The 27,792-nt window shown below is 43.2% G+C and overlaps 1 protein-coding gene across 2 annotated transcripts; it reads right to left on the bottom strand.

Moving 5' to 3' along the window:
• Window positions 1–180: 180 nt before the first annotated feature.
• Window positions 181–27,792, bottom strand: ATP2C2 (ATPase secretory pathway Ca2+ transporting 2). 2 transcript variants are annotated; one of them, XM_049804564.1, is made up of 27 exons: window positions 27,568–27,790; window positions 20,700–20,810; window positions 19,795–19,911; window positions 17,895–17,984; window positions 17,777–17,812; window positions 17,623–17,684; window positions 16,373–16,481; window positions 16,143–16,292; window positions 15,978–16,046; window positions 14,856–14,931; window positions 14,542–14,608; window positions 13,139–13,263; window positions 11,357–11,454; window positions 10,518–10,619; window positions 9,602–9,691; window positions 8,087–8,188; window positions 7,334–7,490; window positions 5,759–5,929; window positions 5,249–5,346; window positions 5,118–5,168; window positions 4,466–4,632; window positions 3,740–3,808; window positions 3,541–3,657; window positions 2,690–2,837; window positions 1,999–2,094; window positions 1,548–1,689; window positions 181–863 (listed from the first exon to the last, which is right to left on the bottom strand). In XM_049804564.1, the coding sequence occupies exons 1-27, from the start codon at window positions 27,664–27,666 to the stop codon at window positions 751–753; spliced, it is 2,832 nt and encodes a 943-aa protein (XP_049660521.1). In that variant the 5' UTR covers window positions 27,667–27,790; the 3' UTR covers window positions 181–750. The 2 variants fall into 2 exon arrangements, with proteins under 2 accessions (XP_049660521.1, XP_049660522.1); XM_049804565.1 differs by lacking the exon at window positions 3,740–3,808 and having other exon boundaries at window positions 27,568–27,792.

Raw genomic sequence — 27,792 nt, 5'->3', positions numbered from 1 at the left:
TGCTTGTGAAAGTGAGTCCCTTCCCCATTAAATCCAACCACTACTGTGCATCAGATCAAATCAGCCTTCTGCTTTGCTCCTATTAGTCACATAGGTACAAAAAAAAATAATAAAAAAATCACAGCAGTGTTCAGCAGCAGCTGACAGCCAAGGGTTGGCACTTCAGCTCTCTACTCTGTTTGCCATCTCCCCACATGTTCCTTGAGACTCTTACTGAATCAAGGCTAGATATCTGGGAATCCAGAAATGCTATAGGTTGACTACAGGAAAAGAAGTACTTCTGAAGGCAGGTCTTTTCCATTCTTCTAATTTAATGTAAAAGGACAGGTCTAAATCAAGAGTCTCATTCAGATACTTGTCAGTAACATTTTAAAATGTAGATTTTATTATATGAAAATCATTTTGATTTAAATAAATAAAATTTCAGTTTATGCACAATAGATTTTTCTGTACAGATGTGAAACTCTGTTGTTTTGTCTGGGACTGTCACAGCATTCTTGACATATAGATAAACATTATAAAAATATACCTGATCTTGGTTTAAAACTGGAGCTGCTCCAGAGGTTTCTGTAGACAGTTCAAACAGCGTAGGTAGAGCGCGTAGAAGGAACAGACTCTGGCGTAAGAAGGACTGTCGGTACAGATTCACTTGAGTATCTTCAGAAAGGACGTGTGGCGTCAGAAAATGGTGCGTTTGAACTATCCAGCATCACAGCTCCATTCCAAGTATATCTTTAGAGGAAGTTTGCATCAGTTATGACATCCCTTTGTATGCTTTGGTCGGCAGCAACGTTTTTCACAGAGTTTGATGAACTCGGACACAAGGAAAACTGAGGAAGCCAGTCCGGTGAGAAACAGCAGGTCTGCCAAGAGGAAACAGAGCAGAGATGAGCCGAGCCGACAGCTGGATGTTGTGCTGGGTGGGAAGCCCCAGTTAGGGGCCTTCCTGCAGTAGCTATTTGTGCTGGTGTAACTCCATAGATTATGTCCACAACTAGCAACAGCATAGCTAGGCATTAGAGAAATGGCTGCGGTAGGCAAGGAATAGCCATAGTTGGCATAGTCCATTTGATGGTTAGAAGCCTCTACGATATTCATTTGGGGTCACTGAACCCTGCTTCTAACACCGTGCCCCTAATGTAGATGCGATACAACGTATTATGGTAGAGTTTGCTTAGACTAATTCAAATGGTAAAAATATGCATTGCATTTCAGCTAGGAAAGAGTCACCCTGCCTTTTCAAAGCATGATCCTACGTAGATTTATGTAGAGAAGTATCATCATACAGAGCTCGTGGAAAATCTTGGCATGTCTCCATTTACATGCATTTATGTGCAGTAAATCAAGATTCAAAACCTAGGCTGGGATAATGGCATTAAATACTACTACTATTGGTGTACAGCTATGTGTAGGTATATAGGTATAGGAGCTATTGATTGATTTCTCCTTCCAGCAATCTTTTGGGAGCTATCATGTAACAATTTGGCAATCACATCTGCTTTTTAAATTAGCTTTAAAGAAAAAAACACATTATTTTTGCAACTTACCTAGCACTCCTAAATTCTCTGTCTGGAAGACTTTTTGCAATGGAGGGATGTATATTACAGCCAGCTGTCCCAAAAATGACCCAAGCACAGAATACAAGAACATGCGGTTTCGAAAAAAGCCTATTTCAAGTATCAGCTTTGTCTAGAGAAGGGGGGGAAAAAAAAGAAATGTAACATTTCCCAATTCCCTGTTGGGACTTGAATGTCACACTGTTTCTTTGCATGTAAAACTCCATTACTTTTTGAAGTTATATGAATGTTAATTTAGGGAGAGTTATGTAGTTGAAAGTATAGTTGCAGTTGAACTACGATGGATAACTTTATTTACAAAGATGATAAAAATCATGCTGCTTTAAGTGACATTAAAAAACCCCTTCCTATGCAAAATACCAGTATTCTAATGTTTGTGTTAGTGTTTTGAGACAAATTATTGCTGACAGAGCAATCTCACCTGAGAGCGGCATGTTAGGGCATTGAAGAGGTCAAAAAACACAAAACAGGTAAAAGTCATTGTTGTGGTTCGAGGTGTTATACCACTTTTTGGATTCTGAAAGCACATGTGAAAATTCAGAGGTTAGTTAAGCCTCACAAAAATACATCAATTCAATAGATGAATTAAATATACCCTTTAATGATTCCAGTCAAATCAAAGGATAGTAAAACAAAGGAATAAATCTAGTTCTAGCTACTTTAGGTAGCATTAATTTCTCTCTGCTAATTGTTGAGTTTATGATCTTATCAACCACATTTTAAATTCTTAAACTGATGTGGAATTTGAGTAAAGAGTATTCTAAATTACTTAAACTGTTATAGTTAACAGTCACTATTTACAAATAGCAATCCAGAGTACTTATGTACTTGGCATTTTCTACTTACATGGAAAACTAGAGGTGAAAAGTACCTTAAAACATTGATATCATATGAAGTAATAGTTTTCCTATTCTAGATAGGAAGCTCCAAATTAGAGGCAATACAGAAAGGCAGGAGGAGAGCTAGGAGCTGACCCTGGTTCCTTAACCCTCTGCCCGTACTGATCCTTCCCCACTGGATGTATTTCAGAAAGTCCTTCACACGTGCTTCAGAAATTGCCCTTCACTTTGTTCTCCTGATGAAAACAAGGTACGGTTACAGGTTTCCCTTACCTCCTTCCAGAAGACAAAGAGGGTTCCACTGATGATAATTATAGCTGACATGAAGATTTTCAGGATCAATGATTTGCTGAGTATAGTATCCGTGATACATCGGGGTGGCTGTTTGATAGTATCCCTGTCAACAGGTTCAACTCCCAAGCTGCCTCAAAGAGAAGCAAAGAGAAGAAAAGAGTTTAGTTCATGTGGATCATCCTGAAACCATAAACTGATCCCAAAACTGATAAAACAGCAGGGATCTGGAGGATGAACTTCTTTGAAGCACAGCATGAGAGTTATCAGTATTCTGACAGGGTTACCATAAGGCCCCAGGTTTGTCTGAGACACCTATGACAAAGGTCTTTTTTGCATAATGAGCTGCTAAAATGATCTTAGGCTACCATAGTGCATTATATCAGTATTGATCCCAGAGAGAAAGCTAGCTGTGAGATTGTAGCCAACACCTCTTCCACATTGTGGAAGTAGTAATTGTAATTAGCAGGTGGATGAGGTTCCTAAGTCTTGTGATTTTGGGGCATATACCCTCATATGTATGCAGTATTTCCTCGCTAGTCAAATCTGCAGGGCTACTAGCAGGTGATGCACTCATCACACTCACAACAGACCATTTGCAGTAAAGAGGTGGAATAGTTAGTGATTCCACCACAAAACAGGATCATATAAAACCTCAAGTAAATTTGAAGTAAGTGCTTTTGGAGGGATCAGGAGGGAAAAAAAATACAGCTTGTGTTATCTAACCACCAAATGATTGGTGCATTGATAAGAAATCATAACAGCTTGTGTTCCTAAGCCAAATCCAGACATACTGAAACCAAGAATATTTTGCTCATTTGACTCTTCCATACCTCTGGGCTGGCGGCCCATCCATGATGATGTTGATCCATAAGATCTGCATCGCATTGAGTGGATTTGGTAGGTTGAGCACTGTTGACAGAGTAATTAGGCTCAAAGCTGAAATGCTCCTGCAAAGCACAGAAGAACATTATTCTGCATGGCTTCACCTAAAAGGTGGCTTCACTGGAATCAAAGCAAACAGGAACTTACGTGCTCAGCTGGAACCGGACAAAATTTTTTATGTTGTAAAATATTCCTTTTCCCTCTTCTATTGCATTCCTGGAAGGGAGAGGAGAGTTTATTAAATAACTAGTACTCACACTATTTTACACTGAGCTCCCTGTGACACCCAAAGTACAAGTTGTCTTCTCTAGCACTTCTTTCGCATGAAATTCAGACCCCAGCTTGGGAGAAGGACATCAATGCAGCGTCTCAGTTAAAATTACTTTATCAGGACCAATAGATCTGAAAACCCTGGTTCATACGGCCAAGTCTTAGTTCATAAAGCAGGCATGTGACCTATTTATATCCTTACTCTACTCTGCCTACTCTCTCTGTTGTTACGAACCAACAGAGCATTGCAAATTATGTCTTTCCTCTGAGCTTTCTGGATGAGGCAGAGAGCACAAGTTACGATCTACCCAGACTTCTAGGCGCTTTCAAATCCCTGGTTAGCTACAGTGATGAGAAACCAGCACTTTCAAATGAAAGGTAGCTTTGTCACCACCACTTGAAACAAAAAAGTCATTGCCGTGTATGCAACTGAAAACGAGCCAGACCCACGCCAGGTATCTCCACTTACTGCCTGTTGACTTACATGTCCTGCGTCTTGTGTCATCTCCAGGGCTAGTCACACAAGAGACTTGTTGCAATGGATAGCCGGAAAGTATCTGAAGTAAGAAAGTGTCTGATAATAAGAAAGTCACTAAAACCTACATTACTGTTGAGAAGTCATCGTCCACGAGGATCATGTTGGCAGCCTCTTTGCTGACGTCTGTACCAGCTTGTCCCATTGCGATCCCGATATCGGCAGATTTAAGGGCCACAGCATCATTAACACCATCTCCTGTCATTGACACAACAGCACCAGCCCTCTGCAAAGCCTGCGAGAGTGGAGAGATGAGAGGCTCTGAAGCCAGAAGTTACGTAAGTCCTGCTGGCAATCACAGGATTTGCACATAATATTGAAAGAGCAGAAGTGCTATGTGTCTTTGTGGGTAAAACAGACTCAGCAGCCCACTGAGGACAAAAATCAGACCAAGAATTAAGAGACTGGATTTTCAGGAGTACAGAGAATCCCACAACTCCAGCAGGAGTTAAAAGAGGGGAGTAAAGTCTTCAGAAATAATTCTCCTGATATGCTTGCTAATATCTCACTAGTGTCTTTCAGATGACCCAGGCCAGATCTGCAAGAGAAATGCTAAGACCTTCAGTGTAAGTAGTGCCAATGCTCTAGCTTGGATTTTATGGTCCTTTAGTTTGAGCTGATCCTGCCTTGGAAGACCAGATGGTCTTGAGAACTGAGGGCCCCCCCCTCCAACAACTTGTTTTTGTGAGGCATACAATGGATTTGAGAGGCTCTTTGTACCTTTATGATTTTTAGTTTGTGCTTTGGACTTGTTCTGAAGAAAATGGAAACCTGAAAAACAAAAAAATGCAGTCTTGTATTACATGGATACTATTGAAAGTAGGCCTTGTTTTTGTAATCGAAACCATTACATTTTTGACAGTGGATGATAGCTCTGTCTCTGCCAACTGGTCCAGCTCTTCCCCAGACATGGCCTTCAGCTTCCCATTGCAGAGACCAATATTCTGTCCTGCAAAAAAAACCTCAAAATGAGATCTGCCCATCAGCTCCGGAAAAAGCCAACTATTTCCAGACTCAACAAATAGAGGCAGCAATTAAGGAATTTACTGGGAAATACATCTGAACCTGGGGCATCTGACAGGGCACACAGCTCTCTGGCTCCCAGGTGGGCCGGTCACCCTGTCCTTACTCAACTGGAGTTATGGAAGCATTACAATACCCAGAAGTGGCCCATAGTTCATAGTTGCTCTATTACTGCATTTAATATGATTTGTTTCAATGGAAAAGCAAGAACTCAGTGGCATTTAAAACCTCTGTTGCACACTCAAAAAGAATGATAAAGTTGATTATTAAGTGCCAGAACATTTGACTGATCTGACAGACATAATATAGAACCACAGGAAAGAAGCTAAATTTGCTACCTATAGCCACAGCAGTTTCCAGGGCATCTCCAGTTATCATTTTTACTGATACACCAGACTCAGAAAGGACTTGAACAGCTTCTCTCACTCCAGCCCTTGGGGGATCAATTATTCCAACCAGACCTAAAAACGTCAGTTTGCCAAGTTCTGGACCTGAAGCCAAAGCGAGTACTAGAAACAGAGGGGGAAAAAAAGAAGACAAGACTACATTTATTAATAATGTGTTTCCAGACATTAAAATGAACATTTAGAGGAGATACTAAACTGCTAGTTTTCCAGCAGAAAAATTCATTTAAACCAGGTCTTTATTCATTATAGTCAGACCTTGTATAGACACAAAAATTTGGTCCAGTCAAATAATACCAGTTTATCTGAATCAGAGCATTTCTGTTTCATGTGTTTCTCTCTTAGGATTTATTTCTCTCTAATTTAAAGCTGTCTACCAAGTCTTCCCTAAATGCAGATGGATTAAATTGGGACAGTGCAATGTTAGACCTGACACTATTCAAGTACTTTACGTTAAACAACAGCGCTCCTGTAAAAACTTAAAACTTTTTTTTTTTAATCTAAAAAATGTGAACTGTAAATTCAGTTAAACCAGTGAAACTTCCACCGTATAAACATCAAGGCTCTGAACATTTTGTTCTGTTCTTGGTGCCTAACCATATCATTCGATCATTCTTAAATCACCCAAGGATATTTTGCCAGGGGTTCATGTCAGTGTTGCTTTGATGATTGAATCACAAGCTCGCAGCACCTGCCTGAGCTAATCGCTTTTCTTCAGAGAGGTAATTTGCCATTCACAGCGGCAGATGATTCAGATATTGTAAAGCAAGCTCCTTACATGAGTTACTAACCACAAGACACAGGGCTGAAGAATATGTACATTAACTACGCCACCTTCCAAACCCGGCTGCCAAGACTTGTTCTCATCTCCTTACAACCTGGGAACGTGCACAGGAGATGGTGTCTTTGTTATTGTGTGAAAGACTAAGACATTTCTGAAAGGATGTTTCTAGTGATGAAGGGAACGACACGTGTATAAAAACTTCTGTGGGCTGCGCACTGACATGCAGTCAGGATCAAAAGGAGATCGTTAGATTTGGTCCTAATAAAGAATTGAACCAAACTTCAAATAAAGATCTTGGTGCCCAAATCCGTGTTTGGAACCCCTTTCAAAGTTGCTTTTTGTTGCTCTTGAAACAGCTTCTCCAAAAGCAAAACTTGGCAGAGCAGCGCTTAGATTGGGTTCAGCACAAAGCTTTTCAATGCAGCGTTCAGGCTGTATCCCAGGCAATCACAACACTCATGGAAGAAAAACATTCACCCTTTCCAGTGCTTATCTTCAGCTCCTTTCACTCTCGCTAATTTAAACCCAACAAGAAAAGATTAGTGGAAAGCAAGCAGCCAGCAGACCTAAGACATGGCCCTCAGCAAACTCTGACAAATATTATGAAGAGATCATGCAAGTGATGCTAAGGACTGAGCGTCTGTTCATCCTAACCAAAACAGAGCAGGAAAGAATTAGGGCATGATAACCTGTAAATGTAAGGAACATAGACAGTAATGACTGACCCCGTAGACCAGAGGAGCCCATTCGTTTTTCTTCCTGCTGGTAGAAGGCTTTCTGCTGGGGTGTGAGTGATAATGAGATGCCGCTGCTGTTATACAGAGTGCAATATTGAATAACTTCTTCAAATGCTCCTTTCATAAAGTAAATATCTTCCTGATCCTTTAAAGTAAGGAGATAATATACTTTATCAAAAAAAAAAAAAAAAAAAGAAAAAAGAAAAAAGAACACATTTTAAAAATACTGGTAATGCATAAGGCTTTACATCCTAGGTAAAAAAGATCTTTTGTTTGCTCTTTTACCTGTTTTGTAAAATGCCCAGGTGCATGTATTTTGCATGTGATAGTTTTGCTCTAGACGTTTCTCACGTTCAGCCATCACAGACAGAATGGTAATGAAAAGGTTGGTAAGTTTTTAAACCAAAGTACATTATCAGCCAAAATGAGCTCCTTAACCTGGTAAGGGAAAAATGGCCAACATTTTCTGCCAGACATCGTATCTTTATTCCCCTGTCAGTTGTCTCTGAAAAGCTTTTGTTTTCCTGCTCAAACCACTATATGAAAAGTATTGTCTTCTCCCATTCAAACACAGCTTTACAAGCTAAAATTACACCCAAGTTGGGAATTTTGAAGTTTGTTCAGTTTTCTCCTGACAGAGTTAACTTCTGAAAACATTTGCTAAAGAGATACCATTTCATGCCCATTGTTGAGGTGCACAATTAGAAACATGAAACCAGCCAACACCACTGTTTGCTTTACCTGATTTTTCAGTGTGCATTTCACAGCCATCCACTTTTGTTCAGAGCTAAATGGAATTTCCTTCTTTCTTACATAAATATCTTTTATGTCAGCTAATTCCATCTAAAGTAAGGTAAAACAAAAAGAGCACTGTAATGCTGCATAATGCCAAAGCTTGTGTTTATTTTCCATATTACAGGCATTGACCGTTGACCATGTACTTCCAGGCACTCATATACCACAGAGCTCAAGAGAATGCGTGAGGAGAGTAAAACTCATATTTCAAACCCATCTTCTCCTTTTGGTGCCTGACATAGGATAAATTAAACTGGAGGCTGAAGCTCGATCCCTGTTGACTTTTGCAAGAACTAGGGAGCTGCACTGCTGTCTCGGTGGGGCTTCGGGTCAGAGGAGGTTCAAGTCCTTTCCCTACATCTATGGCAAAATAATGGGCAGAGCAGATTTCTTCCAGCCCAAGCTCAGACTCCCCCACTTCGGTTATTTCCCAGCCACCCTACTTGGAAGAAAAAGAAAAATTTCAAATAACTGAGTGGTCAAGCGTGGATGTAGCTTCAAATTATTTCCTAATGAATTAAACTCAGAAGACCCTTCAGCTATGAAGTACAACAGTCCAAATCAATACACGCCTGCTTTAGCAGCATGCATGGGTGCTCTAGGTGAAGTAGTAGCTGTCAGAAGTAGCTTCCAATCTCTCTCTCCCCCAGCTCCCACTAAACTAAAAAATTAAAAAAAAAACAGAAGAGACAACCTCTCTCATGTTCTGCTATTGCTTGGCTACTGAATGGTAGAGCAGAAGGACTATTTTAATTTAGCTTTTAAGGAAATAAAATGTCTGTCTTGCAAATGACAAATCACGGTTTCCCTGTTAGAGTTACAAGTTTGAAAAACAGGAGGTAGGAACAGATGTTTGCAGGTGCATCATTTCATCAGGCACTTTCTGTGCTTTACAGCCCAACTGAGATCTCTGGACCACAGGCTGCGTAACGCTGATTAGATGATACCTTGAGGCATTTTACAGCCCTCTGCCTGTGATCATGAATGCAATATTCATTAAAAAAATCTTGTTTTACATAATCCCAACTAGAAAAAAAAGTAAAAGCTAGCAGATGACCCAAATCAAGGGTGAGCCTCTGCCATGCTTTCTAGTATGGCCTGTTCTTGCTCATTTTTCACTCTCTTGTCTTCCTCCTGAACTCTTAATCGGCATGTACAGGAACTATAAAAAAGGTAGTCCATCCTGACCCCGAAAGAAATCCATTATAGAGCGTAATTGCAAAGATTAACCAAGCAAAACAATTCTTGCTGTTAGCACAGAAGCTCAGAGAAAGTGTTTGTCCGTGACAAGAGGTTTACATGGGAGAGATGTACATCTATGACCTTGGGGAGAAGAGACAAGGAAAGACTAAAACCAGTCTGGGGACTGTAAAGAAGTCTGATCACTCCTGTCAGACCTAACAATCCCAGCTCTTTCTTTTTTTTTTTAAATTTCTGGAAAATTTTAAATCTTAATCTTACCTTCATTGCAAGGGCAATGAGAGCTCCTTCTGTGGGCTGTCCAATCACACTATTTTTCCTGATAATAGCATTATTGACTACACAGCCAGCCTAGAGGAAGGGACATATTTACATGGTTAATTTTTTTCATAACTAAATTCATAGCTTTTTCATCTCTTTAAATGAAATAATGAAAGATTGGAGAATGAAGGCAGCCACTTCCCAAAAGATGTGCTATTCCCCATAGCGGCATCTCTTGAGATCAGCTCTTATGCTGTCTAAATCTGCTTAATCCATAGGATACACCAATATTTGGTAAAATATTACATTTTGGATAAATTAACATCAAGCAAAACATGATATATATCTAACGAGCTTGGTAAATCATGAAAATGAGAATTTAGCCTCTCCTACTATTGATTCTAACTTGCAGTATAGATAAAATAAGACCTAATCTCCATTTGAGATTCCAGCTCAGATCATCTCACTACCCAAAACCTCCACTTTAGCCTACAATTGAATGTGCAAGATTTACTTAATGCTAACAGGAAAGCCAGAGACAATCACAATACTTTTATAAATTGAGTATGTAGCTAGCTAAAGTCTAGAATCTGTCCACATTAAAAACCTGAACGTGGTAAAATTAATCAGTGTCTCCTCTGCAAGAATTGTATTTTTATCCAAAATGTCATTGACATTTTAAGCTGATGACTCTAGTCTCTCCCTATGTATCTCATTCTACCTTTACTACCTTTCACCTATAAGCTTCAGGTATTATATCACAATTACTCAGAGCCTTTCCTTGAGAATGCTCTAGCAAGACAATTCATTTTAGAGTGACAAAAGTAGCTTTTTTTCCACACTAATTACCCAAAGGGATCTCCACAAATGAAAACTGAATATAAATAGGACAAGCTGGTTGATAATTTATACTTACCTCTACTAGTTTTCCAACTGAGACGTTAGAAAATTGTTTAAGAACCTCCTTTGATGGCAGAAGATAAACGTCTCCTTCTCCACTGTAGCCCACCCCACTGACCTGAGGAAGAGAGAGACAGAAAAAGCAAATTTCCCAGTGCCAGGCAGGACTATACTACATCTTTATACAATGGGGCGCACTCGAGCAAATTTTTTATTTTGAAGGCGTGCTGCGATTTTTCTTTCTAGCTCAAATCAATGCTTATAGGAAAGGCTGCAAATAATGAAAGTGTAATATTACAATAGCTGTACAGGAACAAAAAGAATCAGCTTGTCTTATACGGAACTTGCTCACCATAAGTTCAGGACTCTCTTGCAGTTCAGTTGAGAGATCCAGCCCTTTGGTAGCAGTGGGTTCACTGGTTTTACCCTACTGATGACTGGTCTGTGCCTCCACTGCCTTACATATTGCATGCCTGGATTTTTTACCCACTTTGCACACAGGTAAATGAACCAAGTGGAAGGATCAGGTCACTCGTGTAATAAATATTCCCACAGAAGATGGGTCCACAAGGGTCAGTGGCAGGTTTTACAATTTACAATAATTGCAAAGAACAGCAAATGTTGTCAACGAGCATCTTTTTTTATGGCATCTGAGCAGCTTTTGTACGCTCAGCCCCACCTCTACCCGTCTCCAGCACTGCAAAAGTCTCTTCTTTTTAATGGAACCAGTGATATGCAAGGAACTTCTTGGCTTGGGACTGACTCAACATCCCTCATTTGGGCCTAATTGAACTAAAAGCCAATTGGCCCTGCTGAGCTTGAGCAGGGCGGTCTGTATTACTGCCTTGGCCATACCTCTGCCTGGAACCCATCCGACGTCACGAGCCGAGTCACCGTCATCTCGTTGGCCGTCAGAGTCCCTGTCTTATCTGAGCAGATGACATTGCAGCAACCTGATGCAGGAAAGTTTTTAATCAGACCTAATAAATAATGCAACTGAACCACGAGATTCAGGGCCCCAGAAGAGGGAGAACAGGTTTCCCTAACGTTACTCAAACTGCACCTGTGAGAAAAGGGAGAAAATAGCAAGAAATGGATGAGTTTCCTAACAGGGTGTTGTAAGGGAAGGATTTGAGTGCACGTCAGGGTATCGCACACATAATTTGGATGTGAGATATGGCAGAAGACATCTGCCATCTCAAGACATTGTCTTGAGCATGATATGGTGGGCAGTCGGAGAAGGCACTGATCTCCAGGGAACTGGTCAACGTTTCTGAGCTGCAATATCACACAACAGAACAGCTGTTATATTCCGAAAAGGCATATCAAATTCCCTCTCTGCTACATGCTTCCTCAGATGGACCATTTTAACCCTTGTTTCTCTAAATCAGGAATAACAGCCCTTCCCTGCCCAACCACGGGATTGCAAGGGTATGTGTGTTGAAGACTGTTACAAAAAATACTTAAAAATCCACAGTTAAGAGCAGGAGCTGCCCCACTCGTGCTCTACTCTGTGACAATCCTGCTTCAGTAAAGCACATTTCTTCCAGGGCCCGTTTATACCACAATACAGCAAAGGAGTGGATTAGGAGAGTCACCACATTCAGGCTAGTTTCCACTCCCAAGAAAGGGAAAAATTACTTTAATGCAAAAAGGAAGCAGGCTCCAGCACCATTCTAAGTCTGAATATTCTTCCCTGGCTCTGGAGATGATCACGCTGCTTAGGCACAGACCCCATGAACATGATGACCACCAGGTAAAAACCATAAATATAATAAATATTTATATAAATAAATATAAAGCAGACTGGGCTGCAATTAAATTAATTGCAATTTAAAAGGATTAGCACAGAGCAAAGTGACCACCTTCAATATGTCATTTTTAGTTATTGACAATTCAAGAATCGGATAAAGAAGAAAGATTATTTTTCTCCTTTTCAGAAGTTTAACAGACATGGCACAATCAACATGCGGGAGAGTACAGTTTTTGCCGTGCTTAGACTGTGTCGCAGAGTACCCAGCTATCTGGCAGTTACACCTATTTGGGCGCAGCCCTACCAGAACGAAATTCTTCACGAGATAAGGACATTTCAGATGTCCTGGGTCAGGGCAAATACAATAAAACAAGGATGATAAGATTCTTTAACTGCAGAACAAACAAGGGCAGTTCAAACAACAGCATCATTTCCAAGGAAGACAGATTTTAGTTGAAGGATCCGGCTGTGCAGCAGATATCTGTGACTGCACAGGCCAGGCTTGGCATTTAGTGTACTTTTTAATGAGTGCTACTAAATACATAATGTATCTTCTCCTTCATAGAACTCCCATACTGACCGAGGTCAGAGCAGCAAAGCCTGGAATACAGTGACCTGGGAGTAAGGGCCAATTTGAAGATAGTGGGAGGTGGAAGAATAATTTCATTATGGTTCACTCTGCCCCACAGTTGTGAGGATGGGCTGGACTCCTTCTCAAGGTTCTCTCTTTCTCTCTGTCCCCATTTTCCATGACTCTTTAGATATCAGGGAGATGGCCACACAGTACACATATTCCCATTTATTTTTTATTTTTTTTAAATGAAACCAAGGCTTACTTGGCCAGCCCATTGCTATTCAGTTCAGATTTACAGGAGCAGCCTTACCTAAGGTTTCTACTATGGGCAACTTCTTCACAATCACCCTTTTCTTGGCCATCCGGAGAACACCCAGCACCAGCGTAACGGTGACCACAATGGGAAGACCCTCTGGGATGGCAGCCACCGCCAGGCTGGGGACAGCAGAGACACAACAGCTTCAACACAGGGGTCAAACTGCAAGTATCGACCAAAATGTGCCAAAGGGACATTTCCATGGGGTGAGATTTCCTACTTATACGTGCGTATCTGAATGGGAACACTCAGGGCTAACTACTGGGACTCCTGGCACACTGTAAAGACAAAAGCGGGACATTTATCCAACTCCTCAACCTTTTTCTGGAAGATTTTGACAGAACAATTACTTTTCTTCTTTACATTGCCAAAGAGCATTAGTTTCTGGCTAAGTAGGGATTTAGGGGTTGGATTTCATTTCATTTAACTTTCCAAAGATGGAAGTTGAATATTCCTTGGCACCCTGGCTTACACATTAGCTACTGGCTCCTGGCCACACGCAGCCCCTCATCACCTCTTACATGTGGGTACGAGCTGTGGTGGGACAGGACGAGTTCCCCAGACGTCCCCGTGTCGCACACACTGAATTGGTGCAATGTCAAAACCTGCGACACCTGACATGCTAGAAAAATCCAGACACAGTCTGCATCTGTCCTTTATTTATTCCTTGGGTAACTCTGAACACTTCTAGGTATGTGCAAAAAGTAATCAAAGAGGACTTTTGAAACCATAGGCTGGTCTCCAAAACTCAGGCTTAACCACTTTTCTTTACCACTACATTCACCCAGGAGACAGGAAGGTGGGCACCAAGCCAGCTTGGCTTCTCTTATCTCCTCAGCTGTGGTTTTGTTCTTATTTCCATATAAATTTTTTATTTTTTTTTTAAAAAGGATTGATTTTAGAGCCATGACAACACCAAACAACAGGTTTTATGGGTACTACTAAAAACACATGTTTTATTATGTTTGATTAAGAGGTTGTGACTGCTTTTTATGCCACATAAAACGTGCATTCCTATCTTTAGACGTAAATCCAGTAAGAACAGCAAAGAGTAATATTTGCTGTTGCTACACTCCCATTAAATTCATAGAATAGATAGGAAAGGACATTCACAGCTGGATGAAGTGGAAATGCCAGCAAAGATTGTCAAAATACCAATTTCCAAAATTAAATAAACACTCAAACTTGGTGTTTGGGTTTTTTTGGTTTTGGGGTTTTTTTCCCCCTCTTAAACTGTTGTAAAGCTCACATTAATTTCACCAGTGCAAGATCAATACGTATTTATGAAGGGTCTTACTCAAGTTCCCTTTTGTGAAGTGTCCATTGTTTTGAACAGGGAATTCCCTGGGACACGTTTCATTAGAAATCAAAAGAGAAAAGTGCTCTCCAGTCCTCACCTAACTCCAATTGTGAACATGCTGAGGAGATGCTTCCCTTGTAACCAGCCAATAAGCATTATTAAACCTGGTGGGGGGAAAACCATCCGATTAAAAAACATCAAGAAATTCATAAATCTCTAACCTGCTTTAGCTGTTGTTGGAGAACAGAGTATGCAACAAGGCCCCCAAATGTCTCCCTTCAGAGGTGTCTCTGCTTGAACCCCCAAAGTCCAGGTAACCCACATCAACAAGTACTTTTGGAGAAAGCAGCTCTGGAGCACAGAGGGCTTTCACAGCTGACCATGCAAGTACGAGCATCGTGTCCGACTCACCGATTATGCCAAAGGAGAAAAGAGTGAGTTGCTTCCCCAGTCTGTCCATGTTTTTCTGGAGAGGTGTTTTGGGAGTCTGGAAATATTAGAGAATAGCTGGTTTTCTTTGCTTGGTATGTGAAGTGAGAAGATGATGTTCAGCCCAGAACGACTGACCCCCACAGTCCTGGGTATCATTACCGTGGTCCCCACAGCTGCCTGATACACCCTAGAGCTTTCCGACCCCAAACCCCCAACGGGGTCTGCTGGGCACAGAGCATCCTGCCAGGAGAGACTTTCTGCCTCAATGCGCTCGAGATAGGCAAAAAAGTGGGAGAAGAGATGAATTATATTTGTTTACAGCTGGGGAGGCAGACTAAGGGCTAAATCTGGAAAGGACCTTAGCGATCGAGTCCAGGTCTGGATAACGTGTGTGCAAAGCCTCTGGGAAAAGGATAAAAACCTGGACCCCCATCCTAATGGTCTGGGCTCTCCTCTCCAGACCAGGGTCAGTCTGTCTGTGACCTGGCAGAACTGAGAAGACCCTTCTCCTCCACTGAGCCAGCTCAAGCTGACATGTATGAGAGACCATGGGAGGTGGTAGGGTTTGGGAGGTCCGAGTTTCAGGCCAAGGAGGGTACCAGATCCGAGCTCCTGCAGCAGCACTTTTAAGCACTGCAGAGTATCACAGATCTGCAGCAGCACTGCAGATGCATCACAGCATCTCGCATAGTGGCTGCTTCTACTTTCCTGTGATTTCTTGCGTCAATGGATCAAGAATTACCTAGTTTCTAGACCCTCATCTGTGTTAGTTCTCAGATCTGACCCATGAAATTTTGGCATGTGTGGAAGTAAAAAATCTACATACCTAGTGGAAAGTGTGTGTGTGAAATAAAAAAGAAGAAACTGTGAGGTTTAGGTGACTACAAGGTTAGATGCAAGCTAAATATCTCAAGTCTGGATTTAGAAGCCTAAATCCTGCTTATAACCTTTTTTGGATACAACACTTTGCTGTCCCTCAGTCACTCAGGCATTTTGTAGCAGAAATCAAAATGGACCCAGTGCATTAACTCTTGGGACCACTTCTGCTCACAGACTTTCATCCAGGACATCCACCATTTCCACAGACATAGATTTCTTTACCTCTTCAGCTTGCATCATTTTGAACACCTCTCCAAACTGTGAATTTTCACCCGTCCCAATAACTACGCCCTGAAAAAAAAGGAAAAAAGGGAAACAGAGATGAAAACAAAATCTAGACATTCTGTAACTAATGCCAAGGAAAAGATCAAAGATGACAGGACTCACTTTTCCCTTCCCGTATCGCACCAGGGTCCCCATGAAAACAATATTGCTCAGTGTGGTTATGTCCCCGGCTTCCAGTAAGACGCCGTCAGTCTTGTTGCAAGGCTCAGCTTCTCCAGTAAAACTGGATTCATCCACCAGCAGATCTGTAACCTAATTAAAAAGGCACATTTCTGGCGCTGTTAAGACAAGAAATTTCCAAAACAGGCTCTTGTATGTGTAGCTGTATTTACCTCTATCAGCCTGAGGTCTGCAGGAACCCTGTCACCAACAGACAGATAGACGATATCTCCAGGCACGAGCTCTCGTGCTAGAAGATGCTGCAGTTTTCCTTCCCTTAGGCTACACGAAACAAATGGAAAAAGAAGAAAGGAAACCAGGCTGTGAGGTTTTTATTCCTTCTGCAGGCTTGGTAACGTGACTGGCAAGAAAGCAAGAGCCCTGCCCGAAAGAGCTCCCAATGTATATAAGAACATAAAATCTTCATAACGATGAGGAGAGATGATTATGTTCTGTTTGGGCCCAGTTTTAATTCACAAACTGGTGGGCAGGTTATGGAAGACTTGCATTTCAGCAATAAGTGACTTAAACAGTACTTAGAAGGGAGATAGTGTCAAGAAGATGTGCTTTCCTGTGGCTCATGCCTTAAATAGTGAAATGCAGATTCTTTAACCTAAAAAGAAGCTTTTTAAAACTAGAATTACCACTGGCATTTCAACATTGTATTAAAAGTACAGCCTTTCAAGTGGTTAGATGCTTATGGTATCATATCATAAATAAAGAACAAACAGCAGCATTTATAAGATCCAGACCTGGGTGAACTTTGGACTAGAAGAAAACCCCACGCTGCTTTTGCAGCGCAAGGTTTCTCTGAGCCTCACAGCTTATTTATGTTGGCCGTGACAAAACTGATTTGGAAAGACATAAATAGGAAAAGTGTTTTCTGTATTCTAAAGCACTGATACCAAACATCAAAGCAGTCAGGGAAGCGGTCTCTGGTACACCCCACCACTGCTCCGTGGGCAATGCTGTGGCTGCGCTCGCCTGTGCCCGACCTGCACCAAAACACCTGGTGTGCTCGTGCATACAGCAAAGGGCGGGCGTGGGCAAGGAAACCTCCGCTTATAAGCCGTTTTGCGCCAATCTCTTGGGCAAAAACTACCCTAAAGCCAAAAAAATATGGAGGGGAGGTTTTTCCTGCACAGGGAGTCAGCGACACGCAAGAGGCTGCGGGGATCCTCATGCGGGGTGGGACATTTCTGGGACCCTGCTGGCTCTCTGCATTTATTAAATTCCAGCGGGTGCCTACTTTAAAAATCAGAATTATTTGATCCCCTTTTAGCTGCACCCGCACACGATGCTATCCCTCCAGAGATGGGGTTCTCATTATGTGCATGACACCCTGAAGCAATTTTCTTCACCGATCAGTTCTTCCCTCATAACCCAAACCCTGCTAGAACCCACCGAAGCAGGCATGCCTCACCAGTTGCACTCAGGGGGCACCAGCTTGTTAAGTTCTTCCAGCGATTTTTCCGAGCGATATTCCTTTTGAATGAGAAAGGAGAAGAAAGCCAAGTTACATGAGAGGACTTGCTCGTGATGGCCCCGGCTGCAGAGCCAAGCTCTGGCTGACGTACCTGGATGAAGGCCACGGTGACGACGATGAGCACGGCCTGCGAACAAAGAGGCATTACAGGCGTGGGCACAGCAGCTTCAGAGGGCGAAGGGTTGGGTTGCAGAAGAGGTACCACCTACCATGGCGATGCTCACGGCGTCCTCGTATTCTTTCGTGATGACGCTTACTAAAGCGGAAGCCAGCAACAGAAGAATGAGGGGGTTTTTAAACTGAAAAAAAAAAAATTGCAATATAAAATTAAACGTGGAGATGCTGAAAGTAAGCTGGTCTTGCATCTCATCAGAAGGGATTAAACACACGGTTTTGCTGCAGGGACCCTCCTTGCTCATGACAGCAGCATTGCCCTGTCCAGACAGATTGGGTGCTCAGCCTGTGGTCAGGCTGATGCCAGATCCTGCACCTGTACAGGAGACGGATGGCATCAGGGACCAGCAGGACAAGGCTCGCACCAAAAAACGTGAGTTTCCTCTCTTTTCCCCTGCTTGCACAAGCAAGGCTCACCTTTGCAGACATACAGTACAGGGCTGACCCTAAGAGCTCCGTGGAGGCATGATAGGTACAAACAAAAACTTTATTGTCTTTTTAGAATTTGAAACCAGAAATCCTCTTTTTTCTTCCTTTCTTTTTTTTTCTTCAATTAATCTGCTAAACTCTGCACTGTACCCAGCACTGCAGGAGTCAGATCCTACTTTTTTTCCACTTTTAAGCACAGATTTTAAGGACTTTTCTCCTACCTGAGAAAGTTACAGCTCTGTTTAGCTAATGTGGGAATTGAGGTAAGGGAGTTAAGTTGGGCAAAGACTGCCTGTTTTGGGTAACAGGAATGTGGTGATGCATGGCAGGAAAGCCAAGGTTTAAATTTATTCCCTGCTGAAGCCAAAGGTGAAAGTCCCCTTCACTTCTCTTTAGAAAGACTGGGCCAAAGGGACTGCTTTACAAAAATTGCAGCTGCAAAAAGCCATGTCAAGTGTCTGCTGAGGGATGATGCTCAAGCACAGAGGTGCGAATGGTGTGGGACTGCAAGCAGCTCTTCCAGAGAGACCGACACATTGTGGAAGGATCAGAGATGCAATAAAGAGTTCATTTGGTGTCCCCATAGGAGAAGCAACTCTTTAAGAATGAGCAGAAAAAAAGCACCATCTCACTTTTTATTAAGAATAACAGAATCCTTGAAGAGCTTTAGTGATGATTACAAACTGCTTAAAGAATACTGATCCCACAGGAGAAAAGGGGCAACCCATGAAATAAAAATACAGTCTTTCAAAGCAACTAAAATCTTCATGATCCAGCTAAGCAAGAACAAAACCAGTCAAATTGCTGGCTGAAAATAAACACACACAAAAAAAAGACCCTTCTTGTTTGGTTAAAAGCTCTAAAAAAGAGGTGAAAGGTGCATTAAATATGGATGAGAACCAGTTAATAAAAGCAAAACTCAAGGGTAACTCAGCTGGGGGAAAACAAGATGGCAAATACCACCTTCTGCCTGGCTTTTTGGGGCAGCTGGTTTGAAATCATGGATCTTCACAGTGCCTGGTACGGTGTATGAACATATCTGTTACTGACGTATTGCTAATAGAGACACTAACACTCACCTGAGCTCTACGACTGCCTCTGCTTTTGCTGGAGGTTTAGGGCTTTCCTTCACTGGGGTAACTGAAATCAGAGTAGCTTTCATCTACTACTGGTTTTCCTCAAACCTTCATGATTTGATTTTATCACTTGCTTTAAAGGGAATAAATACACTCCAGAAATCAGGTCACTGATCTATGGTTTTTGATTTGTGGGCTGCGCGGAGATAAAAAGGTTTATTTTTATTTTAAGACGTTATCTTCACATTAAATAACCCCACATCTGAATCTCACAATGGCTTTCCCAGGGGAACAGACACTTTCTGTATCTGGGGCACAGACTGTTCCATGGCTGAATCAGTGGAAGTAGAAACCCTGAATATTTCAATGTATTGAAATATTTCATGCTCAGGCCAACCCAGCCAGGGGTTTTTGTGCAGAAAATCCTTACCTGGTCTAGATATTTCTTCCATATCGGCTCTGTATTCTCTACTGAAAATTCATTCCAGCCATGTTTTAACCTGCGCTGTAGCACAGAAAACTCAGGCAGTCCAGTTTGTAAGTCAACCTAGAGGGAAATTTAAAAAAACCAACAAACCAAACATTACATATTGTAGAATAGTTATAGGAAAGTTCTTAAGGCAAAGTTATGTTAAAAACCTGGAAGTAGGCTGGGCAAGATGTTCATGCTTCAGTCTCCCACAAAAAAAAAATCTATCCTCTGTTTTTCTGTTTATGTATTTATTTTTGTTATGTATAAAACTTTACCATGAACCATCACAGAAATCCGTAAAGTAAGCACAAGTTAATTAAAAATATTTCCACAAGTGAGAAACCATATAATAGATGATGAATTAGAAATCTAAAATAGTAAAGGAAAGAATTTATTTCTGGTTTCACTCTACATTTAAAGAAAAAAAATAAAAATAAAAATACCCTAACAAGATTCAAAGAGAACAAATGGAGGAGGAATAAGATCTATTTTGCCTGGATTTTAAAAAAAAAAAAAAAAAAAAAAAAAAGCAAGGTTAGACACCAAAACACTGCTAAGCATTATAGCTTTCCCTGGTTATGGGGACTCAGCCTTTCTAAACTTCTATTTTTCACACATGGGGTTAGATGTGAGTTATAACATCAGATTGTTTCTTTTCCCAAGGCCAAACCCCAGTGCAGACTGAGTAATTGGAGTTTCCTTCCCGAGTCCCAGTATCCCTCCATCCCTCCTGCTCCATCCGTGCTGTGGTCCTGGGGAAGCTCAAGCGGGGCCAGGACAGAGCGGCCGGTTCTGCCACCGCAAACATCCCTGCAAGGGCTGGTCTCCCCACCCCAAGCGGGCAAATGTGTAAAAACCCTTACGTTTAAAGCTTTTGCCAAGTCTTCTTTATGGCATTTACACGCATCTTTCGGGGGCAGAATTGTCACCTCCTTCTCCTGCTCAATTATTTTCAGCTCACACTCCTCATGGGTCTGAGTAAACGAGATAAAGCAATCATTAGGGGAGAGCACAGTTAATAAAAGCATTTCAGCATCTCTCTGCTTCTTCCCTTAATCCCATTCCCTTCACTCACCTTGCCAGCTGCGTGACCTCATAGTTAGCTAAAACACTTCCTAAATCACAGCACTTTATACCATTCACTAATTAATCCTCATTACAGCCTCAAAGCCAGGTGCACATCCTTGTAGTGGAAGAAAGGCTACTAGGAACTGGATTACCAAAAAGACAAACCCACACCACTGCCTTAGTCAGAAAAGCGTGCCCGGCTCTGCTGTTTGCAGGTATCCTGCCCAAGCTGAGCATTTTTCCATGCCAGTGTCTCAAAGCCCACTGCACACTCAATGCTCACAGCAAGGAAAAAAAAGCTTTTTTCCCCTCATTGAAGACTAATAAACGAACAGCAAACACATGAGAGAAAAATCTCTGAGCCAACAGGAGAAAGCAAAAGTCTCCTCTCCCGTCTCCACGGCTGTTTTCCTCCACCGCAGCTCTGCAAATGCCTCTGAGCAGGACAAACCCTGCCTGCCCCATCCAGGCAGCCCGAGGGCTGCACCGAACTCCCAGCACCCAGGGGCTCAGCACCCTGACCTCTGTTCCCTTTCAAGATCCCTCATCTCTTTTTCCAAAACACTTTTTCTAGAGCAGCAGCATCACCTGAAATCCCAGCCAGGCACATGACGGGGGCGATGCGACCGCTATTGCAGGGCAAGTACGGAGAGGGAGAAATCTCATCCTTCCCGAGGGACAGGAAAATCCATTTCTATTTACCTTCATTCATAAAGCACAAGAGCCCGTGTTCATTAGGAGAGGGATTCCGAGAGAGTGTGGTGCTCGGCCCCCGGCATTGCTCAGCCCTACGGCCAGCTCACACCCGGCGGAGTGGGAAGAATCTGGCACCGGCTCCCCGCTACCAGTGCCCTGGGGTGTTTGCTGGGGGAAACATTCAGGTCCAGCTCATAGAAGCACCCGAGTAAAGGTTTGGAGGACTTCAGAGGTGTCCAAAGTGGTGTTTGGAGAATCAGCCCTTCTATGAATATTCAGGAGGTTTCTAGAAACATCCAGTGTTTTGCAATCTAAAGCCTGAGGTAAATGCAGAAAAATCTCTTTGGCTGTTCGCTCATGCTGGTACGCGGAATCTGTTTCTGTCTTGTGGCTTCTGGAGAGCTCATAGCAGGTGAGATAGGAGCATCTCTAAGCCCTGCTCCCTAAAAAGGTTTTTGCCACTTCCATATGTTGCAGCCCCCTTTTTGTCACTGTTTACTGACTCAGTACAGCTGCTAACGCAAGAGATCCTGGCACTGACCTGCTCCCCGCAGAAACAGAGAAGACTTTGCTGTGATCCCTTGGTTTGTGCAGTGCTCGTTTAAAAGCCACTTTGCCCCAGGAACAACCTGCCTTTCTAAAACCCTTGCAATTTGCCCAAGATTTCCAAGGATTTTCCTGCTTCCATGTTTCCCTCACGCAGGTGACTATGTTTTGCCCAAAGAAGCTGCAGTATTTCTTCACTGTTTTGAGGCATACTAGCACCAGCCATCACCCTTATTTTAACATTTCCTTAACAGCCATCCCTAGAAAGGACAAAAAAGTCCTTCCATGTTTAAAACTGATGATTTATTCCTACTTGTGCATCCTCGCTGTGCAAATTCATCCATTCCCTGTAACTTTGCTGACTCCAAGACCCTGTAAGACCGAAAGCCACCCATGCATCTAAGGAGATGGAAGGACTTACTGTGAAGAAAATACAAGGCTGTCACATATAAGAAACATACCTTACATTCATTACTGTGCTGACTTGATTAACGCAGTTTCTACAGGCTCCTCCGTGCTGCCGAGGGCACATGCAGGCATCAAGGTACAACCTTGCCTCAAAGGAGTTTAAGTTTTAATTAAAGGAGCTAGAGGATGGGAAGAGACCCAGGCACAGGGGTAGCATACCTACAGTCTCCAGAGGCAGCAGGGGAAGCCTGGGCCCAACTCTGTCATTAATATTTACCTTTAAAAAGGTGTGGAGGAAATGAATGACAAAAACACACAGCATATAGACATGCCCAAGTCATACACAGCCAGAACTAACTGCAGAGCAACAGAAATGCTAGCTCTGTTCTAAAAACCTATACTTTTTACAACCAGGGGCTGTTGTGAAATGAACAGTTTTATTGGGATGAGTTAATTTGCATTGATTAGCTTACACCTGTGAGTGATTTCCCCTGGACCAATTGACACAGCTTTTCCTACCAGATAAACAGCTCCAGCAATGCACAGGTTGGAAATCCATCAGTAGAGGCTTGGCTCTCTCCTCTTCACTAAAGTGCTGCTGGTGCAGACCCCCTAAATGCATCCACCCCATATCCGCTAGGCACCAGGCAGTGCCCTGAGCAAACCCCTTTATAAACTAACCTCTTGTTGTGCATTACTTTCTTTTCCATTTACATTGTAAAACAGATGTGGGCTATCAATGTTATCCATTTACATTTTTAACTTTTATCTTTTAGGTGTAACTCAAGCACAAGTGTGCACGACTCCATATGGCAGGGCAGAAAGAAATAAAAAAAAATATTAAATTTTTAGTTTATCTATTGCTTTGCAAGTTCAGGAGATATTGGAGGCTGTAAAGAGCAGCTGCTGGTGGCTGGGAGCCACGCAGCAGCCTGCCCCAACGCAGCTCGGAGTGTGCTTGGCACTGCTGGTACGTGCGCCGCTGCCTCCGCATCCCTCGCCCTAAAACAATCCATCAATTGTTGCACTGAGCAGCCCGTGCGGGAAGGAAGAAAGCGTGGGGCTTTCTGGAGAGTACAAGTACGTAGCCCTTTCTGTATACTCTGGCAAACAGCCCAAAAGATCAGTTCTTGGGATTTCCCCCACCACCGCATCTGCCTTTACTGAGGTTTTGCATATTCTTTTCCCCCATCTTAGATTACTTTGGACCAGCTAGTATATCGTAATCCAGTCAAAAGTGAGCTGGGTTATTTAGTCTAACAAGAAGCCCTTTAAAACATCAAACAGAATCCCTCTTCTCATATATTCTCCAACCTTACGAAAAAACCCCATAAGCAACTAAATCAAACCATTCCCACAAAAGCCCTTTGCATTGCTTTTTTCGGTGCACGTGGCAGGTGAAGGACCTGTGTTTCAGGGGTGCAGGCAGCGTGCAGAAACCAACCCAGAGCAAACCACAGCCCTGCAAAGCCAGGAACTGCCTCCCTGGGATACCTTAGCGGAGCCTCCAGCCGTTTCCCACCCCCCCGCCGTGGTTTCAGCTCCTCTCGCACACAATTTCTTGCTCCCCCATCACACGTCTATTGCAGAATTGCAGACTTTCTAGGTGAAATAAAGCCTCTGGTCTCCCTGCTTGCAGATATAAGCCTCAAAATAAACTTTCTGATTGTTCAAAAAGCCAAGGGTTTTCCAGAAAGGCTGCTTTAAAAGTATTCCCTGGATTTTAAGTTGCCCCCGGGGTATATGAGCGCTGCCTCATTGCCCCCAGCTGCACATCCCACTCCCCTCACCCCCACTGCTCTTTTGCTCCTGTTCAAACCTGGCTTTTCTTTTTTTTTTTTTAATTAAAAAAATCTTCCAGCTCCCTTTAATCTGAAACAAAGCTCCTTGAGGGGAAAGCTGGCGTTGCCATTCCTGCGGGAAAGCCCAGTCACTGCAGCTCCACAGCCAACAGTGACCCCAGTTGAAAAGTCTCCTCACCCACCCAAACCAGTCCCACCCATGCCCCAAAAAACCCTCAAACCCCAAAAGTTTAAGGCAACTTCGTATGTAAGGTCTCCTGGGATGGAGGTGCTGCAGCCCTCAGCCCAAAAACCTGTGGGAGCTGGAGGGAGGGAGTTAACTACTTGCCTGCTGGAAGCTTTTCAGATGTGAGAAATTGGGCTTGATGCCTCTAAGGGACTGAAAGCACATGTGTGTGCAAGTGAAGTCTGTGTCACTGCTGTGCAGAGTCAATCCCATGGTCTCCTTTTTTCCCCTAGAAGGAAAGCTACACTATTTAGTTTTATTTTGAGGCCATATAAAAAAATAGGTACCGGCATGGTAATAAAACTGTTCTGATAAGAATGCTCTGCATATCCAGGAGGATATGGAGCCTGTGAAACCCTCCAGGACATAAATGTTCATTGGTGTGAAACCTGAAATGGAAAAAAGCCTCAAACCAAACTGGAATAGTGATTTAGCCCTGAATATCGGACAGGGCTGGGAAATACCCATACTCCATCTCATGGCTACTGAATCTCGAATGGATCAGGTGTTGTGGGAGAAAGGATCAAAAGGGGTTTTGGTGAGGAGAAATGGAACAGTTGCAGAGGAAAAGTCCTAGCAGCAGTGAAGAAACTCTGAAGAAGATCTTAATGCACTAAAATCTACTACCTGGATGTGCCTGGGGTAGGAGCCAGCTCTTTCTAAAGCTAACAAGAGAAAAAGCCCCTAAATCACAGCAGGACCCCGGTGGGTTGGCAGTAGATCTCCACGATGAACTCTTCTCCCAGCGGCACTGTGTGTGGATATGGAGGCCACCCCACGGCGTAAAGATGGACAGATTGCCCTGGATGGTATTACAAAAGCCACCCATCCCATCAGGTTAAAAACCCTTGGGAGCGGAGGGCTGCAGCCCCTCGGGAAATCTGCCCTTGGCTGTATCCACTGGGTTCACTGGGCGCTACGGCAGTGACCCTGGTACATGGTCAAAGGGAAAAGGCGATGAGACCCATGCAGTGCACGGGTTTTTCCTCTCCCTTTCAAACACACGGGCACACACAGGGACATGTGCTTGTGCATGCGTGCACACACATGTGCACACACACACGCACACACGCTTGGATGCTCAGAAGTAAAATCTTTGGATGGTGTTCAGATTTCTGCAGGAAACACAGGGTTCTCATAAACTGTAAGTCGGCACCACAAAAATTCCCTGTGATTCTGAACGGGCCACTGGAGAAAAAAGGGGTTTTAACCATATACAGCACAGTCTAGACACAGGCTGTGCTTGTGCTTTGATGTGGAAGTTAACTGTTCTACCATCTCTGGATAACACCATCGCCAGAGCGTGTGAGCTGGCCATCATGTCGCAGTTACCAGCGCTGGGACTTTTCCTTAACAACGCACAATTTGTGTATTTATCCTGGCTTGAGTCCCATCAGATCACCTGGACTCATATCTTTGAGGCCCAGGACAACCCTTTGACCAAAATACTTAAGGTCTATAAGATTGAAAGTGCTCTGCAACTATTTTCAAGTAAAGAAGCAAAATACCAGCCTTAGAGGAAAGGTGAGTCATTTACCAGCCTAAATCATAACCCGAGAATACATTCTTGATTTTTCAAATTCCTGTTGTCATTTTGCATTGCTACCTATTTCTTATGCCTGGGCCAAAATGCTGGTCGTCTCCTGTCCTGTTATAAATGTATCACATCGCACGGACTGGAGCTAAAATTCAAGAAGGGTTTGTATTTGGAAGTAAATATGTATCATTATTTATTTGGTGCAGCAGAAATGGTGCTGCCAAAGAACTAGTCAGACTAATTGCTGGTGGCCTCTTGCATATGTTTGATCAGAAATCTCAGCTTGCCATCAAGGCAAGATTACAGATACTTTCTGTAATCTCATCGAGATCTTCCTTTCCTGGGATTTTGAGCTATGCTCGAATAGTGTAGAGCAGCATCACACAATGCACTGCGGGGTGCATAGGGTAAGAGTTCAATGTCTTATTTTCTTCTCCCTGTAGCACTAACCAACCCCCATACTGGAAAGACAAGACTCAGAAGAGAGCAGAGGATTAGCTGAAATGACACCTGAGAAAAGTCACAGAAAAGCACATGAATATCTCAAAGTGTGTGGATGGTGCTTGTTGGGATGGGACTAAGGGCTCACCCCACATACTGAAGGAATTAGACAAATCGGGTTTATGTGGGAGGGTGCCCAACCTATCTGTCATGCGGGAGAAAAAAAATGGGGCTTGAGCAATGGAAATCCCTGTGCTGAGCAAATGTGATAATAAAATAATCCCAGACCTGAAGGTTTTGTGGCAAAAAACCAAGAACAACAAATGTGTCACCTAAACCCCCACTCTTTGGTCCACCTGCACCAAGGAGAGGTAGTGAAAGCAGGAAGGGGGAAACCAATGCTCATACACCAGCATTTTTCAAGAAAAGAAAGCATTATTTCAAAGTGGACTCTGCAGGTCTGAGCTAAAGCTCTTCTCAACTATTCGTTACCAGTAATGACTGCAGCAACAGCACAGAGGACAGCCCGAGGGCTCACAGCCCATCCACCAGCGACTGGCACCGGTGGCAGGGATACCGCTGGGGACAGGGTTAGCCTCGCTCTTCATCTACCCTTCTGCTGAGACAGCGTTTGCATTTCATGCGAGCGCTCCAGAAAGCCTCCCACAGTGCCCACAGCCCCACGGCAGTCGCTCTCTTACGCGTTTCATTAATCTTGAACCTCCTCAAGTGTAGAGAACAATGTTCCTGGCCAGGACTTTGGCCTAAGCTATACATCCCGGGAGCATCGCATAGAAACAAGTATCTCCATCTCAGTCGGCTGCCCGGTAAACATCACTAATCTCATCCCCAGTTGTACACAGAACAACTCGGGTGCAGAGAAAGGAGAGCACAGAGGCTGCAATATCAAGTTACCGGTGGGACAAAGCAGGCAAAGTAGACAAAATTAACCCCAATTACACAAACTATTGCAGCAGGTCCAGGCAAGAGGCACAGGCAAACCTCACCTCCTCTTCCGGCTCGCCGCTTCCAAGGGGCTGATATTTCTGGGCGAAGCGGAAAAACGACCTTTTCTGGAAGAGTTTGGCGAAACCTCCTTCTCCCATCTTCGCTGTGCAGCGGTGGGGAGCTCCCCGGGGGCCACCGGGACAGTGTCACCCGCTGCCGCCGGCACTGCCGGCTCCGATTCCCCTGCGAGCGCAGGGCTATGGTTACAGGCAGGGAGAGGCAAC

Source organism: Accipiter gentilis, chromosome 7 (assembly GCF_929443795.1).
Source record: "Accipiter gentilis chromosome 7, bAccGen1.1, whole genome shotgun sequence".
NCBI classification, from domain to species: Eukaryota; Metazoa; Chordata; class Aves; order Accipitriformes; family Accipitridae; genus Astur; species Astur gentilis.
Note: the sequence above shows the minus strand (reverse complement) of the source record. Positions and strands in the feature narration are given on the sequence as shown.